Here is an 18,229-nt window from a genome sequence, read left to right as displayed (position 1 = left end):
AGAAGTCAAAGTCAATTAAAAACATTACACACACAGCTCGCACGGAGTGATTCACTATGGCTGAAGGTGAGTATGGCACCGACTATGACTGGTGTATATCTGTGTGTGTGTACAATGAATGATCTTCTGCCTCCCTTCTGCAGAGAAGAATGGTCAGGAGCTGGAACCCATACTGGCTGCCATACTGAGGAGAAATGTGAACCTTTCTGTGAGTGGAGCTACACAGGAGGCCGTGTAAGTGTCTTCAGCCTTTACAATGTGTTCTAGATGCATGTATAAAAGCATTTAGCAGAAAGTGACCCTGTGCTGTAGACATGTTTGGCAATATGTTACACATCAAACTACAAGCAAGTTCCAAGGGCTTGTTCACACCAGCTGCATGCTAAAACGGTCCGTCCGCTGAGTGGGAGAAGTGTGTTGTGGCATGCGTTGTAATAAAGGCACTGTGTACGTTTTTTTTACAAAAAATGTATTGGCAGTGTACACTCCATTCAAGGTCTTTGCACAGCAGCGCTGTGGTGCAGTGATCTCCAGTGCCATCCAGTGCTCTGCGGGAAAATGCAGCAAGTCTGCATTTTTCTGCACCACACATCAAGCAGTCATTGCAGCTGATCCGGGGCGGAAAAACACCACCGTCACCACTAAAGGTGTGAACAAGCCTTAAAGCTGGCCATAGACGACTCAAAATCCCTATTTAATTGGTCAAAATTTGATCTATGAGTGGCCCTGTTGGCACCACAAAAAGCGTTTGATAGAGCTGGGTGAAAAATTGCCGGTCACACAGTGACTGCATCCACTCAGATGCGGTCATTGCTCGATTATTGAAACACTCACAGGTGCCAACTGTCTGCCTTCAATAGCCCTGGAGTAGGCAACCTTGGCCCTCCAGCTGTTGCAGAACTACAAGTCCCATGAGGCATTGCAAGACTGACAGCCACAGGCATGACTCCCAGAGGCAAAGGCATGTTGGGATTTGTAGTTTCACCACATCTGGAGCGCCAACAGACAAACGGGGGAATTGAGTGATTACTCCTGTTTATCCCTGTGGGGAAAAAAATGCTCCACAGGGGCACCTGCTGTGTGAGGCCAGTTATAGAAACTCTATCACATTTTTATTGCTGCCCTTTTTCATGTTGGACAGATTAACCCTCTCTTATTTTTCCTTGTGAACAGTGTCACATGAACAAAAAATAACGGGAAATCCAAACTTTTACAGATCTCTTTTGATGCCCTATTGTGTCTGTATGACAAGACATGAATTGAAATCTCTCAGGACGCAGACATAAAAAAAAAAACATCCAGCGCTGAGATCTCCAGTTCTGGCTAAATTACGATGATCATAGTGAGTCGCTTGGTGTACATATCGTTAATTGAGAAAAAGCTCTGCATTCTTTTCAATCACTCAAGGCATTCTGTGATTGGAGGAGGGGAGAGTGTGAGTTTATCCTCACCTCCTCCAATCACAGAACACCTTGCATAAATAAATACGAATTTCCTATGCTCCTCAGCTCCATCTAGTGGCCAAAATGCAGTATGTTCCTGACTCACACTGATCTTCTGAATGGATTACATGCAACCTGGAATTAAATAGAAACACATAGTGATAAGATTATGTACATCAAGTTGATCTCTTTTACTTGTTTATGAAAAGAAAATTGAAATGTTCTCATTAACATGTTTTAACAGGTCTTCAGCATTAAACCGTCTACAGATAGTGAGACTGGACAGAGAAGGCATCACAAAACTGAGTAATCTGGAGGCTATAAGCAGTGCACACAGCCTGTACCTCCAAGAGGTAACCCAGTTAATTGCCGGCTAGGAACCACAATGAGCAATGGAGTATATGCTGTCTGACACATCCAGAAATGTCGGATAGCTTTTGTGCCAGTAGAGAGCAAAGATTAAAGAAGAAGAACTCCGGGCCAAAATTGTATTAATGCTTAAAGTGGGGCATTGCAAAGATTAACTACTCATTTTAGTATACAGGAGGAAAATAACAAAGATATATTCACCCGATCCTCTGAGCCGGCTGGCTGTGACAGCACTCTCTCCTGCCTGTCTCCTCCTACACTGCAGCGATCATATGTCCCTCGCTGTCCTCACGTCCTGTACACTGTGTATAGAAGGTGATGACTCCGGGACCTTAGACTTCTGCACTGGAGGTGGAGCGAGGCGGTAGGACCAGTCTAAGAGCAAGCCAGATCCAAGTATCAGGTTAGTATACTTTTTTTTTTTTACTTTCCTCCCTAGACCAAAATGAGCAGTTAACCCTTGCAATGTGGGGGTAGCCCCACTGCAAGGGTTAATACATTTTTCCCCCCAGAGTTCTTCTTTAAAGCAGGCCATACACTCGTAGATTTTCATACAGAAATCTTATGAGAACTTTCGCTATCGCCATCAGAGACTTTACAAATGTTTGTCCGAGAAAAAGTTTCTATCCCGCTCCTTCACTTTTTTTTTGTCACAATGGTCAAAAATGATTGTCAATTTGACCCCATTAAAGGAGTAGTGTGGGTAGAGTAAATTATATTCTCCTTGCTACTTGGATTACTGTGGATTACTGCAGCTGTCGCACCCTGGCTCTAAGACCGAGAGCTGAATCACTCAGCTCTTGGTGTCTTCCCCTTGCGGAGAGCAGTGGCTGTCAGGTACCGCCCAGCACAGGGATTCCCCCTCCCATCTCTGTTCCTCCATCAGTCATTGGAGGGGCAAACGGGGAGAGGGCGGGCACAACTGGCTCTGGCTCTAGAGAGGCTGTGGCAGCCGTGGCGGATCCCAATAATGTTAGTAATTGTACTCCTGTGACCCAAAACAGAAGTAAAGCCCCAAAAAGGTTTGGTTTTACTCCTCTTTTAACTATTAGAAAATCAAACAAACGTTCCGAAATTTTTTCAAATGAAATTCTACTGGTGTATGGCCAGCTTTATTCTCTGCCGGTCAGAAAATATTGAATTGTTTGTGTGCTGATTTGTTTTTGTTTTTTTTATTGTAGCGACAGGGTTCCTTTAACAGAGCGCAAAGAGATCACAACTGCTTCTAGTAAAATAAGTATTATGCACAAAAAGGTCGTAGTCAGATTCTTTTTTATGTTGCATGGTATGTGAGCTAATGTTTATCATCTAAATTTTTAGTAAACACACATTTTTCTTTTTTAATGCACACGAGCAAAATATCATCTTAAAATGTTCCATTTAACAGAAAGCAAAATATAAAACAGAAGACTTTGTCACGTTAATAAATGCCAAATATATCAAGACTCGGAATCAGTGCCTTTATACATTTATTTTTCTTGTTATAAATCTAAGGTAGAGTTTTATTCTGTGTGCCCAATGGGGAGATTCACTCTCAATATTGGACCTGGTGATCATTGTGCCTGTCACAGGCCTACAATTTAGAGTTGTCCCATGGACAGAAGGTGAGGAGAAAGGTGTGGCAGCTGCCACAGCATCCCAGGTTGCTAAGAGCTCTGTCTAGCTTCCTGCCCCTGCCCAGCTCACTAATGTCATTGGTGGCCAGGAAGCTGAGGGGGAGACTGGCTGGCGTCTCCCTGAGTTTGTGGCAAACTGTGACGTCAGAGAGACGCTCAAAGCACGGCTCTACACAGCTGTTTCTTTCTTTCCCGCCACATCTGCTGATCAAAGCACCCCCTCCAGTACTATTAGCAGCACATGCTGCACCCTCCAGTACTATTAGCAGCACCTGCTGCCCCCTCCAGTACTATTAGCAGCACCTGCTGCCTCCTCCAGTACTATCAGCAGCAACCGCTGCCTTCCCCCCAGCACTATCAGCAGCAATCGCTGCCTTCCCCCCCAGCACTATCAGCAGAAACCGCTGCCTTCCCCCCCAGCACTATCAGCAGCATCCGCTGAACCTGTGTCAGGCGGCATATATGATAGTGACGGCCCGGACTAAATGTCCGATTACATGCTAACAGCCACAAAAGGTTGTAAGCGCTATCCGCTGATATTCATTTGTGTATAATAACAAAGATATACTCACCCAATGCTCCAAGCCGGCCAGCTGTCACAGCGCTCTCTCCAGCTTGTCTCTCCCTCCATGCAGCATTATAATCTTCCTCAGCGTCCTCACATCTATACCTGGTGTATACTGTAGACGTTGATGATTTCCGAGACCCCTGCAGAGGAGGTGGAGAGAAATTGGAAGGACGGGTCTAAGAAGTAGCTGGCTTGGAGCTTTGGATGAGTATATCTTTGTTTTTTTTAACCCAGATACAAGTGAGCAGTTAACCCTTGCCTTGATTAATTAAAAAAAAAAAAATCCTGGAGTTCTTTTTTATTCCTGGAGTTAACCCTGCAAGGATTCATTAAAAAAAAATCCTTGAGTTCTTTTGGAATGTGTTGCATTAGGACAGCCCATTTGTTGGAAGGGGCTGTCCAATGCACCACAGTGGAACAACATTTATGCATGCAGCATTTTTGGCACAGCAAACCACAATAGTTAGTTGCTGTACATTGCACTGCACTGCAGGTGCTAAGGGAAGATGCATTGAGGTGCCTTTTAGAATAAATGGTATCTCAGCACGTTACTGTGAGTTGCGTTACAGCAGAGCAGTAGTGTGAATAGGTCTTACTTCAGCATTTGTTTACAGATAACGTGTTTGACCTTCAATTTCTCTCTTCTTAGAATCAAATAAAGAAAATCGAAAATGTAGAAGTTCTGAAGAATCTGCAGTGAGTGTAATCAGCAACCTTTATATCCGCTTACTAGCTGATAGCCGCATGATAGTCATGTTTATCTGTTTGCAGCAATCTACCCGTTACTTAGTATAACCTGATAGCTGGTTGACATTGCTTTCTATTGTTCACCACAAATGTGATGGCACCTGACTGTTTCCTTCTTTGGTAGCATCTATGCAGTACTTTACAGATGACTAGGATTTCATTTTCTCTTCTATACTTCTCAAAACACAATAAAAAAGGGGCAAATGTCATTTGATCATTTACTGCCAGATTACTACCTCTATCTGTTAAGTGGCAGATTCTGAGCCCAAGGTCTTATGCACAACACGGTATTCGCCTGCAAAAGTATAATCACAAACTGGGTGTATCTTGGTAACACTAGACTGACACTTTCTGCATTATATGAGAGACATCAGTGGTTCCCAGCCTTGTTGGCTAATGTCACTTCTCTCAGGTCATCCAAGAGCTCAGGAACCTTCTAAGAATTTATAAACTCAATTCTTTTTTGAAGTGACTCCTTCGCTATTTAAAAAAACCTTTAATGAGCAGCTCCCTGCAATTTATTGTTTTCCTGCTGCCCTTGCCCCGGAACACCACTTCTTTGAAGATCAAAGCTTTACTGAAGAATGTTCAGCATTCGACACTTCAGGTAGTGTTAGATACCTGCGTCTCTCATTGTGCTCTGTGGCTTCTTCTGCCTGCCAATGTCCTACAGGGATATGGGGGCTGGCGGAGAAAATCGTTGCACACAACTGGGGACCAGTATTGTGATATACCTAGAAGGGTGCCAAGTGCTGTAGATCTTTCACCAAGCCAAGACAAAGCAGCAGTGAAACGTAGTTCTGCAGGGACAGGTAAGTGTTCACTGCTCTTCTGCAGGGAGCTGCTCATTTCATTTTTTAAAGTGTACGTAACCCTAAATATATTTTTCTGTATGTGTGGTATCATGCCTCACTGTATACAGTTTTTTAAGCACACATTTTTGTGTGAATCTGTTGCTTGCCAGTTACAGCACTTCCTGTTGCAGGCTGACAATGCTAAACAACTGCCACAGCAGTGTGGACAGCCTGCTGTGTCAGCTCCCTCAGTAGGCCGTTGGGGGGCAGTAGGCAGGGGGGCCAAGCCCGGCATGGTCTGCCTCTAGGGACCAGTTGATGGACAGACTGCTCCCCTCCAGGTGTCCGGACCCCCATACAGAGAAGGAGGAGAGGAGCCTGTCCATTAAACTGATTACCATGGCAAGTAGGCAGGATCGACCACTGGGCAGGCCAATAAGGGTCTGCTCACCTGCATTGTGCTTAGGCTCCGCCCTGCCCCATGATTAGGTGCCCCTCATGTACCACCCACAGTCAATGATGTCTCCATTGGAACGAGCTGGAGTCCTGCCCTGAGGTAAACTGCAAGGGGTGAGCAGCTTAGAAGAAAGTAGGGGGGTAAACAATATAAGAAGAGGGATTGAAAAGTCTACAGAAGTTAATAGTGTTGGAAGAGGGTGGCAGCCTGCTACCCTCTTCCAACACTATTACCTTCTTCCCCCTCTGCATCCCTCTTACTACAATGCTCACCTCTGCACCTTCTGCCACAGGGCAGAGCCTGCAGTCACGGGTGCAGTGGCAACCCAAATATAATAGCTTGCAGTAAAGATTCTTCCATCCACGCTGTTTAGTATTGATGGGGGAATCGAGGCGTGTATGGTGGTCTTTACGTACTGCTTTACCCTCTACATTTGAGAAATAATGAGGATTAATGGTCTAGTTATAACCTGGCTTAATTCCTTAAGTACCTTGGGGTGCAGGTTATCCGGACCCACTGCTTTGTTTGCATTGAGCATTTTAAGTCTTTGTTGTATTCTGGTTTCCGTCAACCACTGGGGTATATTTTGAGTTAAACTGGGAGTTTTATCATGTGTGTCAAACCCGTTTCCCTCCCGAGTGTATACTGAGGAGAAAAAAGCGTTCAGCGCCTCGGCCCTCTCCTTGTCGTTTGTGACTAGCTTCCCGCTTTCGTCCTTTATTGGGCCTATCTGCTCCTTTCTCACCTTTTTACTGTTAATATATTGGTAGCATATATTAACTACATATTAGCCTAACATAGTAGCCTAGAATGAAGATTAGCCCGGGACAGAAGAAGAGCATGTCCCGGGCTCTTGATTCTGAATAAACTGTTACAAGATATATCAGTATGTTTTTCTTCTCCTTTGTTATATAGTATTCAATTTCTGTAGTAGGAGAATATTTTTAAACAGAAATGGAAAACTGAGTTCATTAAAGGAGACACTGCAGCTGTCACACGTCGGCTCTATAGATCAAGAACTGCACAATCGCAAACCGCTGATCACTCAGCTCACGGCTTCTCCCTGCAGAGAGTGGTGACTGTGAGTCACTGCTCCCCGCAGGGATTCCCCTCTCTTTGTTCTCCTAGTGCTCATTGAAGGTACAGACAGAGGAGGGGATGAGCACAGCTGGCTCTGGCTCTATCGAGGCAGAGTCAGCTGCCAATCAGGACCTTTCCTGGCTTTAGTTGGCTCTGTGTTGTCAGCATAGAGCGGGCAATAGCCCACTATTGCTGAGTTTGGTTCTCAGGTGGACATTAGTAAATGTCCTCTAGTGACCCAAAATAGAACTGTAGACAAAAAAAAGGTTTTGCCATAGTTCTCTTTTAAAGTGTATTTTAATTTTAAAAAGATCAAACCAGTTCATTTTTTGCCTCTGCTTCCTGCTGAGTTCTGTCAACACTATCCACAGGTTTTGACTTGTAGTAGCGATGATAGACATGCGCAGTTCAGTTTACATAGGGAACAGCAGAACACCATATTCTTATATGGCGTTCTGCAGTTCCCTTTGTAAAGTGAACTGCGCAAGTCTATCATCGCTACTACAAGTACAAACCTGTGCACAGCAGGCCTGCAGTTCCCTAGTCAGCACTATGTTGGCACTGGCTGTCTTGCCCATGGCCCAGACTTCACTATCGCGATGGACAGCAGCTCCCATGCGTTGGCCATGCTAAGTGTAATTTGTAGTCCTCTGTGCTGTGGGACGAAGGAGTATTTCCAGAGTGGTTTGCTGATTATAAATGGGGCAAAATGCTTAGTGATTGCGTAATTGGATCATTCTGAATCGGTTAGCATTTACATACATTTTATTGGTATCTGGATATCTAAGGAAATACTATTTTCCACTAAGTATGTGGCCAGAGATTGAGGTTTCATATTCTGCTCTCTTTTTCTAAACTGTTATTTTTTCTTTTAGTGCTGAGATTGTATCACTGGTAGTAAATGCTTTGATGTTGTTTTTACCTTGAAGAGATACTGTATATTCAGTGTGTTCAGTCTTTCAGATATACTTGAAAGGTATGCCATGCCTTGTAGACTGGTGTGACAGGACATAGATATTAAAAAATGGCTCTAATTTATCTTGTGATGTTTGTTTAGTTGCATTTTGTTCAGGCCTCAACATCGGGCCTTCAGATTGCGTTAGGGTATAAAGGGGAATTTTTTTCCCTTGTTGGAGCAAATTGCACCAGGCTTTATAAGGATTATTTTTTCTCTTCCTCTGGACCAACTGTGGTTAACTGTGGGCATTGGGTTCTGATAAAGTGACATTAAAGTATAATTTTCTTCCCTCCCCCCAATGTTAATGTCAGCACTTACCTTAAATGATGTCTCTTAATCCGATCTTCTTCTTCTTTCCTGATGTTTTTATCTGTCCCTCCAGCGGTGTGGCGGTACTCCGATCCAGCACTGACTCCTCTGCTTTCTGGCTCTTCCTGTCCCATGGAGTCTGCATGTGGGTGCACGCGTCCATAGACTTACCCAGTGTCTCTCCTCATCTCCCTGCCGAAAATCTGAACTGCGCATGCGCCCGCCCCAAGATCCTTTGCGGCCGCCAGAGATTTTTCAGGTTTTCGTACGGGAGCGTGCGGGGAAGACAAAGGTAAGTTTTAACCTCTTTTAAAGCGTTTTTAAAAAGTTTTTGCATATATCTACTGCTTGCTAGCAGTAGATATATGCCAAAAAAAACCGGAGGGTTTAATAACCCTTTAAATTAGTTCTAAAGTCCCAGCATATACACTCCTAGTCTTCTACTCTCAGCATTGTAATAGGAATAAATACTAGAGTTGTTTTTGATAATGCAATCAAAGCTTACTTGAAAAAAAATCAGTTTTATGTAGTGAGTGCTGCCTTCTGTCTGTCCATCACTTTCTTGGATTTCCAGTGTGCTTTGCATCTCTTTCCCTGCTGCTTGATGTGATGCAATCTCAATTTCGCAGGACTACACATTCCTTCATGCATTGCTTGCAGCAAGCAATAGTTATGTTACATTGTGGGAAGTTGATTTTTAGTTCAGACAGCAGGCTTAGTTAGAGTGGTGATACAAGGAAATGCCTATTCACAGAGCTGAGTGAAATTATGTCAGTGCATTGAGGAAGTACATCCTATGGGCAACTTCAATAAGTAAGTTTACAAACTTCTAGATCAATATGGTTATTGGGAGTGGGCTATAACTGATATAAATTCAATATAGAATTACATATTTATTTTTAGTTTTTGACCATAGATAACCTTTAAAAGAGAACTATGGGGTAAGTATTTTTCCCCATAGTTCTCTTTAGGATCACGGGAGGACATAAACTAGCTTCCTGCCATGACCCAAAGCTCAGTATATTGTGGGCTACAGCTCGCAGTATACTGAGACCGCCGCAGCCGGGACGGATCCCGACAATCCTGTGGAAATCCACCCAGCTGCATGATTGACAGCTGGCTCTGCCTATCTAGAAGCAGAGCCAGCTGTACCTGCCCCTTCCTGTCCGTTCTTCCAGTCAGCACTGGAGGATCAGAGCAGGGAGGAGGGGGGAATCCCTGCGGGGAGTGGTGACTGACAGTTATGGCTCTCCGCAGGGAGATGATCGAAAAGGGAGCAAGCGACGGTATGTGTTTGCTCACTTCCCGATCTATTGAGCCGACGTGTGACAGTTTCATTGTCACACGTCGGCTCGAACTATGAAGCTGAGTGATTTTCACTCACCTCATAGTTCTCCTTTAATGGGGATTTTCTATTTATTTATTCATTCATCTTTTTTAAATTCTTTTGGAATTCAAATAGGAGATTTGAAAGCATGACCTGCTGAGTATGACTTGACTAAAGCCTGGCAATTCTAAAGGAGACTCTGAAAGAAACTGAATCTTTTTTTTAGACACCAATTAGAAATCGGCTTTCATCAATCTGCTCACCCTAAACTAATCTCTTATTGGTTGATGAGTGTTTTTACATCTTTTTAGTATTTTATTAATAAAGCCTTGCAGGATTATTTAATAAGACAGGGCAAACAGCAGTGGTCTGCAAAGTGCAGTAACACACAGCCACCAATCAGGTTTGACCTTTCTGTAGGTAGATGTGAATAGACCAATGAAAGGTAATTGCACGTCAAGTCGGCTGTATAACTAAGCAAATTCAGTTTTTAGCATCTAACAGAGTTGGCTTTACATTCACATTTGTATTTCAGGTTCCTTAGTCTTTCAGGGAACAGAATTGAGAACATTTCAAATCTCCACTGCTTGCGAAATCTGCAGTTCTTGGACCTATCTAATAATTTAATTCAGAAACTGAACCCTGGTGAGCTATTAAAAAAACTGAATTTTACAACAGGATTAAAATGACTATGTGCCTCTGGATCTCAAAAATGTCTCTTATCTGCACAGGAGAATTACCCCAGAATCTCCTTATCTTAGATGTGTCTGGAAATCCATGTACGAAGACAAACGGCTACAGGTGAGACATTAGAGAAATACTGTCGCACGCAGTGGATGGAGCCATTTTGTAATCAGAACCAGTGTTCAATTGAATATGGTATGGTGTGTACACATAGGGGTGTATTTATAAACAATTCACACAGCGAATCTCTGTGAACATTTGTTCGGTGTGAATAGAGCCAAAAACGAACATTCTTAGTCTATTTTCTGTTCTGGTCAAATGGAATATTCAGAAAATACTGCATTATGGCCATTAGATGGAGGCAAGGAGCATAGGAAATAAATACGTATTTTCTCAGTTCAATGAATCACAATTGCCTGCTGTTCTGAATTTCAGATCAGATTCTCCTGTTTCTCCTACCTCTCCCCCATTCCAGTGCTGCACCCTTGTAAAACCTCTTTAGTATTAAACACTTGCTGTAATGGTCAAATGCCTGTGTCCCCTTCCACGGCCCCCAGATAGGGGAGTATAGGCTATCTTCTATTGCAGGGGATTGTTGGATTTAGATCTCAAGGGCTCATTCACACCACGCCACTGTAGTAATGCATGTTGCTTGCATTGGTGTGCCATTCATTGTGAATGCCACCCTAAGGACCTCTGACGATGGACTTTTGTTCTCTTTAAATGGGTATTGCATTCCCATTCGAGTCTATTGGAGTGCAAAACCTGCTTGAACTTGGTCTGAAGATGCAGTTGTCAATTAGTTTTAAATAATGTCAGAAGGATGCTTTAAATGTTAAGCACACAGCAACAGGCCACCCTGGTGTAAATAGGACCTTATAGACCAGACAGGGCCTCTTTAAATTAAACTTGTTATGAGAGAAATACAGAGGTTTGCCAATGCTAACCCTCTTCTTAAAGTGCTAGTTGCCGGGCTGGCATGCTGACCCCACTAACTTCAATACTTTTGAGTCATAGAAACAGAAAAATAACACGGGTAGTGTTCAGCAGAGGAAGGCTTAGTTGCCACACCTCGTGAAAGGTAACTACCAAACAGAACACATGTCCTATTAGTCAGCTAGCTAGGCATTTTCTGAGGTACACTATTCAAGCCTTAAAAATTAAGACAATGATATGTTATTAATTACATTTAAAAATTGATAAAACCACACAGGCTAAAAAGACTTGACTCCATAGCTGGTATACACAGCATATCAAACAAATGCTTCATAACGCTACATTGGATACATAGAAGCAGAAATCCATATAATGATCGTAATCACAAAGCCTGTAAAATCCTCGATGCATTTTGCTGATGGCAACTTCTTCAATATAATACAGCATATGTGAACCAGCATGGAGTCGAATGGAAGGAAGAGGTACACCTGGGCCAGAGGGAGAAGTCTGCCTCCATTCTACTCCAGCTTTGGTTATGGTCCTGCGCTGAAGCCCTCTGCATCGTGTTTGCCCCTCCTATGACCCCCTAGGGGGAGCTGATGCCGGGTGTACCTCTTCCTTCCATCCTGACTGATGGACTGATTTCATGCTGTTTCACATATGCTGTATTATCCACCCGAAGAAGCTGCCATCAGCGAAACGTGTCGAGGATTTCACAGTCTTAGTGTTTACCATCATATACAGTATATTGCATATATGCATTAGGACCTGGGTCTTCAAGTGAAGGTGGTCCTTGTTTCTCCCCTGCTTGTATCTATATTATGTTTGCTCATATTCCATTATCACACATATATATTTTGACAGCATTTGTTCCATGTTCTATGGTAGGATTTGTTGTTTGGGGCATGGTTTGACGTGGTTTTATGGGTTAGGGTTTGCTATGCAATAGTCCAAGCTAGTTTTGTTTCGTAATATAATAAAGTGATATTTTTACCAGCCTTGCTAGTGTTAGAGTGGCATTTTTTTTTCTTAGGTCTTTTCAACCTTCATGGTTCATTTGACCATTTTTAGTTTTAGGATTCCAGCCTGCACAGAGTAGTGAATTGCACAGCTCTCTCAGTATGTTCCTACACAACAATCCATGACAGTGATGCCCCTTAAGAACCATAAGATCTGACTGGTGGGACCACAGTCCAAGGAACATGTAAATATTAATGGACAATGCCCAAAGCTGTTTACTTGAAGTTTGTTGGGAGGAGGAACACAAGTAAACTGTGTTTTTATCTCAAATGTAAAAGTAATGAGTATTTAGGAATCTACTATGGGACAAGACACTTGATGGCACTCATTTTTAATGAATAATAGGTTGCCACCTATACCTGATATTAGCAGTAGATACCCATGAACAGACAAGAGCTTGGAAAACATCAAGACTGACTGCCCACTTATGCTTTACATGACGAAAGGTGGAATGATGGCTTCTTTACAGCCACAATGCTACAGTGGGAAGGGAGGTAAGGAAATGTACCCAAAACCCTTGGTGCCTAAGAACCCTGAGAGGCAATGCCTTCAATTCATCTGCACACAGTTAGACCTCATACACACCTAAGGGTGAGCATAGCCAGGCGATTCAGAGGCATTTCTTTGCCCCTTTTGTATGCACGTTTTTCACAAGTTTGTACTTGTGACTTGTAGTACAGGAGCAGAATCGTACTCTTTTGGCCTCATAGACTTTGAAATGGGGGTGCCTGAAAGACGCACATAAACACACGTTTTTTAAGAATTTTACAAGCGCACCCATTTCAGTCTATTGGGCCAAAAATAATTTCCCAAGAAGCTCATGTACTTTTTCGAGCTTCACTTGACAGGCGGCAAGTGCTCCAATGCTCAGCTGTGAACGGGCCTACTAATAATAATCAGAGATTCTTCATCTGTAGTGTTGTCACATTTCAAGAATCGCTCTACAAAATGCTAAGTTATGAATGGGGCCTACGGTAGGCATTGTATGTTTGTGCTGTCTGGGACCATTTGCAGGTGTGAGAATACAGAATGGTCCACTTCTGGGCTAGGCTTCCTTCCACCTATGACAGCCTCATTGGCAAATTCTGTGACTGTACACAATAGCCTTAAGATTTTAAGATATCCGCTTCTTAACCAGGCAGCAAGTACTGCAGGTCCTGCCGCACTTGCAAGTACTAGACGGAGTGACTGTGAGAGTCTCAGGCGACCAGAAGAAGTCTGACACTGAATGTGAAAAAGAAGACAGTGACAGCGATGACAGCAGCCTATTGTCTGAAGAATCAGGTAAAACATACTTTTCAATGACGTGATCTTAGCAATTGATTTTTTTAATAGGGTACAAACATTTCGCAAAAATGGTAAAGAAACATTCTTGGCTATAAATGAATCATTTATGAATAGGACAGTGGTTTTACCATCCCCAGCATTTTCCACTGTGTTCAAATGCAGAAACTGTCATGTTGGCTTCTACCACATCTATTTTTGTAAGATGCAGAAATATTGTATGTATAAGATACAAGGTGAAGTACTAAATAACTTTATATGGATGTTTATCTTTTTTTGCTACTTTGTTCAGGTTTCCGTCCAGGTAATGTAAAAACGTGAAAGAAATGTAAAGGCTTTCATTGCTGACCTTTCTTTCGGAAAATGCAAGCTGCCTTTCTGTCATACCAATTAACTGCCTACGCCTACAGTACTTTGAGTGTTTGTTCCAGGCCAGTGACTCAGAAAGCATTGAAGCCAGGCAGTGAGTATTTTCAGAAACGGGTAATTAAGGGCAGCTTCTCCCAGTGCAGGTTTCATTAAATTACCACTTTCTGTCTTAAAGTAACACTAAACTCAGGAATTAAATCTTAAAAATACATTCAAGGACCTTAACTATTAACAAAACTGTAACTCAGCTGTAGATCCTCAAATCGTCTTTGAATTGGTGCTGACACTGTCCTTCCTTCTGGAGGGTGGCTCCTTTTCTTTCCCATGGTCACCGTGTGTATTGTAAGTAGCCACCACTCCAAGCTTGCTCCCGTGATAGACAATAACTTCAATACAAATTAGTAAACCCAATGTGAGATTGTAGTCCATCAGGAGAGCAAGCTTGGAGCGGTGGCTACTTTGCAACACACACAGGGACCATGGAGAACAATTCAGAGATAATTTGAGGACCTACAGCTAAGTGATACACAAATAGGATACAGTTTGTTAATACAGGTGAAACTCGAATAATTAGAATATCGTGCAAAAGTAATTGCAGTAAGTGCTGCAAAAGGGGCCCAAACCAAGTACTGAGTACATATGCATGCTTGTACTTTTCAGAGGTCCGATATTGTTCTATGTACAATCCTTGTTTTATTGATTGCATGTAATAATCTACTTTTTTGAGGTTGTGGATTTGGGGTTCTTGGGGTTTTCATGAGCTGTAAGCCATAATCATCACAATGATGACAAATCACGGCTTGAATTATCTTGCTTTGCATGTAATGAGTCTATCTCATATATTAGTTTCACCTTTTAAGTTGCATTAGTGAAATAAATGAACTTTGCACGTTATTCTAATTATTCGAGTTTCACCTGTAGGTAAGGTACTTGAATGCATTGAATGCACTAACTCCTGAGTTTAGGGTCACTTTAAAACAGAACTATGGGGTAAGTGTTTTTCCCCATAGCTCTCTTTGGGGTCACGGGAGGACATATACTAACCTCCTCCCGGGACCCAAAGCTCAGTATATAGTGGGCTATTGCCTGCGATATACCAAGACCGCTGCAGCAGGGTCAGATCCAAACAACACTGTCTGGTTGCACCCAGCTGCATGAGTGATAGCTGGCTCTGCCTATCTAGAGGCAGAGCCAGCTGTGCCCGCCCCCTCCCCGTCTGTTCCTCCACTCAGCGCTGGAGGAGGGGGAATCCCTGCAGGGAGCGGTGACTGACAGTCACTGCTCTCTGCAGGGAGATGATCGTAAAGTAAGCAAGTGACGTTATGTGTTCGCTCACTTCCCGATCAATAGAGCCGACCTGTGACAGCTTCTTTGTCGCAGGTCGGCTCTAACTATGAGGATGAGTGGAAATCGCCTCATAGTTCTCCTTTAAGTCCTGTATTGTATTCTACATAGTTAGTCAGGTTAAAAAAAGACACATGTCCATCGAGTTCAACCTAATTTTGTAAAGTGAACATATTCTCGATTTTGGAGGTGGGATCACCAGTGTAAGGCAGTAAGGAACTGTGTATTATTGTGAGCTTTCGCTTCTGCGCAAGTCCCACAGTTCTTCTTTCATTGGCTGAGCAGAGTGCTGAACTCAGCTGGTCTCAGAACTGCAAGTTAATGTGAATACAAAGAAAAGAAAGGAAACATAAAAGGCAGTTACATCATACATGATAAAACGCGTATAGTTAAAGCCCATCTCTGGGCAAACAAAAAAAGTTTCTTTGCAGTGAGGCTACTCCTGCAATATAAGGGTTAAGTGTTCATTTTTGTTTAGGGGACTGGAGTAAATGAGATTTACTTACCCGCTCTTGCTCCGTAGACCGGTCCCTGCAGCCTCTTATCCCCTGGGTTCAAGCGGTTTAAGGAAAGCTCATGTCATCAGGTTCCACAGACCTGTATTAGATGGGAGAACGCTGATGGACATTCTATCAGCCGGAGCACAGGGCAAGAAGAGGACAGTACTCACCACTGAGGGAGCAAGGACCAGGTAAAGAAAATCTGCTGAACTCCAGCCCTTAGACACAAAACTTAAGCCCCACAATTCAGGGGTAGCCCCACTGCAAGGGTACCTTTTTGTTTGCCCAGAAATGGGCTTTAAACTGATACTGTACTGAAAACAAAAATCAGCACAGGTATCGTAAAGCAGTAGTTTATGATGGCTAGGAAACTGGTGCACAAAGTCATAGCTACCTCCAAAGTCACGAGGTAAAAAATGAATTGTCATCAATTTCTCCATTGCCCTCCGGTAACTGCATTGGCATTTTTAATAAAGAAATTACCAGCACAGTGATAGACACAGCAACACAAGCAAGAGGAGGAGACTCACAGGGGAATTTAGCTAGGCAACTCTCTGAAAGTATTTACTTCTTTTCAAATGTATACTAAAATAATGAGTAATACCAGATCCATCAAAAGTAGGTATTAACATACTGGTGATTGTAGCCATACTTGCACTTGCGCCGCCAAAGTTGAGTACTTTCTGTAAAACCTTTTTTTATTTTTACTTATAGGTGATTTCTATCTTACCTATTGAGGGACACAGCTTGATAAGTGATGAATGTAGGGTTATACTGCCGCCTGTGTTGCTTAATTATCATCAAACTGTGTCCCTCCAATGGATTTTGAAAAAAAGCATTTTTTGGCGAGTACAAAAAATCCTATTTTCTCTCTCATTTATTGAGGGACACAGCTTGATGATGATTTAACAATGTAGGCAGCAGTATAACTCTGTGTTACTTAATTATCATCAAGCTGTGTCCCTCAATGGACTCCGAGAAAAGGATTTTAGAGGGAGTACAAACAAAATCCTAGTTTTCAGAACAAGCTTTCTGGGGTCTACCTCGTTTTTGTTCTTTCAGGCTGTCACTATTTTGTAGCTCTGTTTTTAACCTGTGTATCTAACTGCTTTGTTCCCACTCTTCTATTCTTAGCTCTTATCTTATAATAATTATCCTATTATGTTTCTACTTTCTCTGTACTTTTTAAAAATGGTAGAATGATTGCACAGCTGGCATTATGAGTAGACATAAATTAAGAGTTGAACATTCTCACAAGTCATGAACTGAGAAATAAATAAGGCTTGCTCACACCAGCCACAAGCTAAAACAGCCTGTTTGGTGTCTGCTGTGATCCAATGGTAGAGGGCGGTGCTTTGCAGTGTTGCAAAGGCAAGGCACGGTTTACCTTCTTTTTTCTTACATTTATTGAAATGTCAAAGTGACATTTCTTTTATTTGTATTCACGTTACTGCATTGCACACCACCCAAGGCAGCATGGTGCTGTGAACAGGGCACATAGAAAACAATTGTTTCTTATGTGCCCTTGCAGTAAATGGCATTGAGCAGGTGTTGGAAAATGCCACCGCACATGGTGTGAATGAGTCCTTAAAATATTGACTCCCTTCAGCAGAATTACTGGCATGAGGCCATCTTAAAAGAAATGACAGTAGGGTTTACAAAAGGTGTATGGTCTGTACATACATTTTACATATATTTATCTATTGTGTTAGTAGGCTAATGTTGCACTAGCTTTGTTGTATGTTACATGATCATTTAAGAAAAATCATCTTTGAATGTTTTTAAATCTGTACAAACTTTAGTAGGAAAATAACTAAATTATGTTCTTCATTGACATTTCTCTTCTCAGACAGTCTCTCATCTGTGGCACAGGACATGCTGCAAAGATCTCTTCAGAGGAGGGAGAGAGCACTGAAAGAACACGAGGATCGTCTGGGAGAACTGAATGGGAATGGAGACGGCCAATCCTTGCTTTCATCCCAGGATGAGGTCTGCCGTGCTGAACTGCCTGGAATCTCTCATCAGAATATAGACTCGCAGGATAAAGCCTCTTCTCAAACCAAGAAGCATAACACTAATAAATCTGACAAGGAGCGTCAGGCTGCCTCGTTACTTGGAAAGAATACCAGAGATCTCTATAGGGCTGGCAAAGCTGTATGTAAGAACCAGGCAGCAGCCTCAAGTGCTGGAGCTTCAACTGAAAAAAAATCACATTCAAGATCTATCACAATGTCTTCTAGAACACCGCCATTATCTAACACCCAAACAAAACTTCCACAAATAAGTAAGCATTCTGCAGAAATAAAACGAGGTACAGCCCCTTGTACCCTGAAAGACAGACAGACTATAAAAAGTATAAGGCACACCCCAGAGAAGGCAACAGCTCCTAGTAGATCAGCTATGAGTGCTCCAAATCCGAGACAGC

The 18,229-nt window shown here is 42.6% G+C and overlaps 1 protein-coding gene across 1 annotated transcript; it reads left to right on the top strand.

The window, feature by feature from the left end:
* The first annotated feature begins 56 nt into the window (after window positions 1-56).
* LRRC46 (leucine rich repeat containing 46) lies at window positions 57-18,062 on the top strand. Its single transcript, XM_018565585.1, has 10 exons — window positions 57-66; window positions 144-234; window positions 1,687-1,795; window positions 4,645-4,691; window positions 10,203-10,312; window positions 10,399-10,468; window positions 13,446-13,591; window positions 13,884-13,895; window positions 17,654-17,958; window positions 18,045-18,062. Exons 1-10 carry the CDS (start codon window positions 57-59, stop codon window positions 18,060-18,062), a joined length of 918 nt encoding a protein of 305 aa, XP_018421087.1.
* Window positions 18,063-18,229: the final 167 nt, after the last annotated feature.

Source organism: Nanorana parkeri, unplaced genomic scaffold (genome assembly GCF_000935625.1).
Source record: "Nanorana parkeri isolate BGI_ZX_2015 unplaced genomic scaffold, ASM93562v1 scaffold864, whole genome shotgun sequence".
NCBI classification, from domain to species: Eukaryota; Metazoa; Chordata; class Amphibia; order Anura; family Dicroglossidae; genus Nanorana; species Nanorana parkeri.
The sequence above is the reverse complement of the archived record's forward strand: the minus strand, read 5'-3'. Positions and strand labels throughout refer to the sequence as shown.

What these genes read in the sequence shown, in the direction of transcription:
- LRRC46 (XM_018565585.1), top strand. An exon ending in GAAGTTCTGAAGAATCTGCA is followed by an intron (nt 4,692 to 10,202) that starts GTGAGTGTAATC and finishes TTTGTATTTCAG; the next exon opens with GTTCCTTAGTCTTTCAGGGA. An exon ending in AATTCAGAAACTGAACCCTG is followed by an intron (nt 10,313 to 10,398) that starts GTGAGCTATTAA and finishes TTATCTGCACAG; the next exon opens with GAGAATTACCCCAGAATCTC.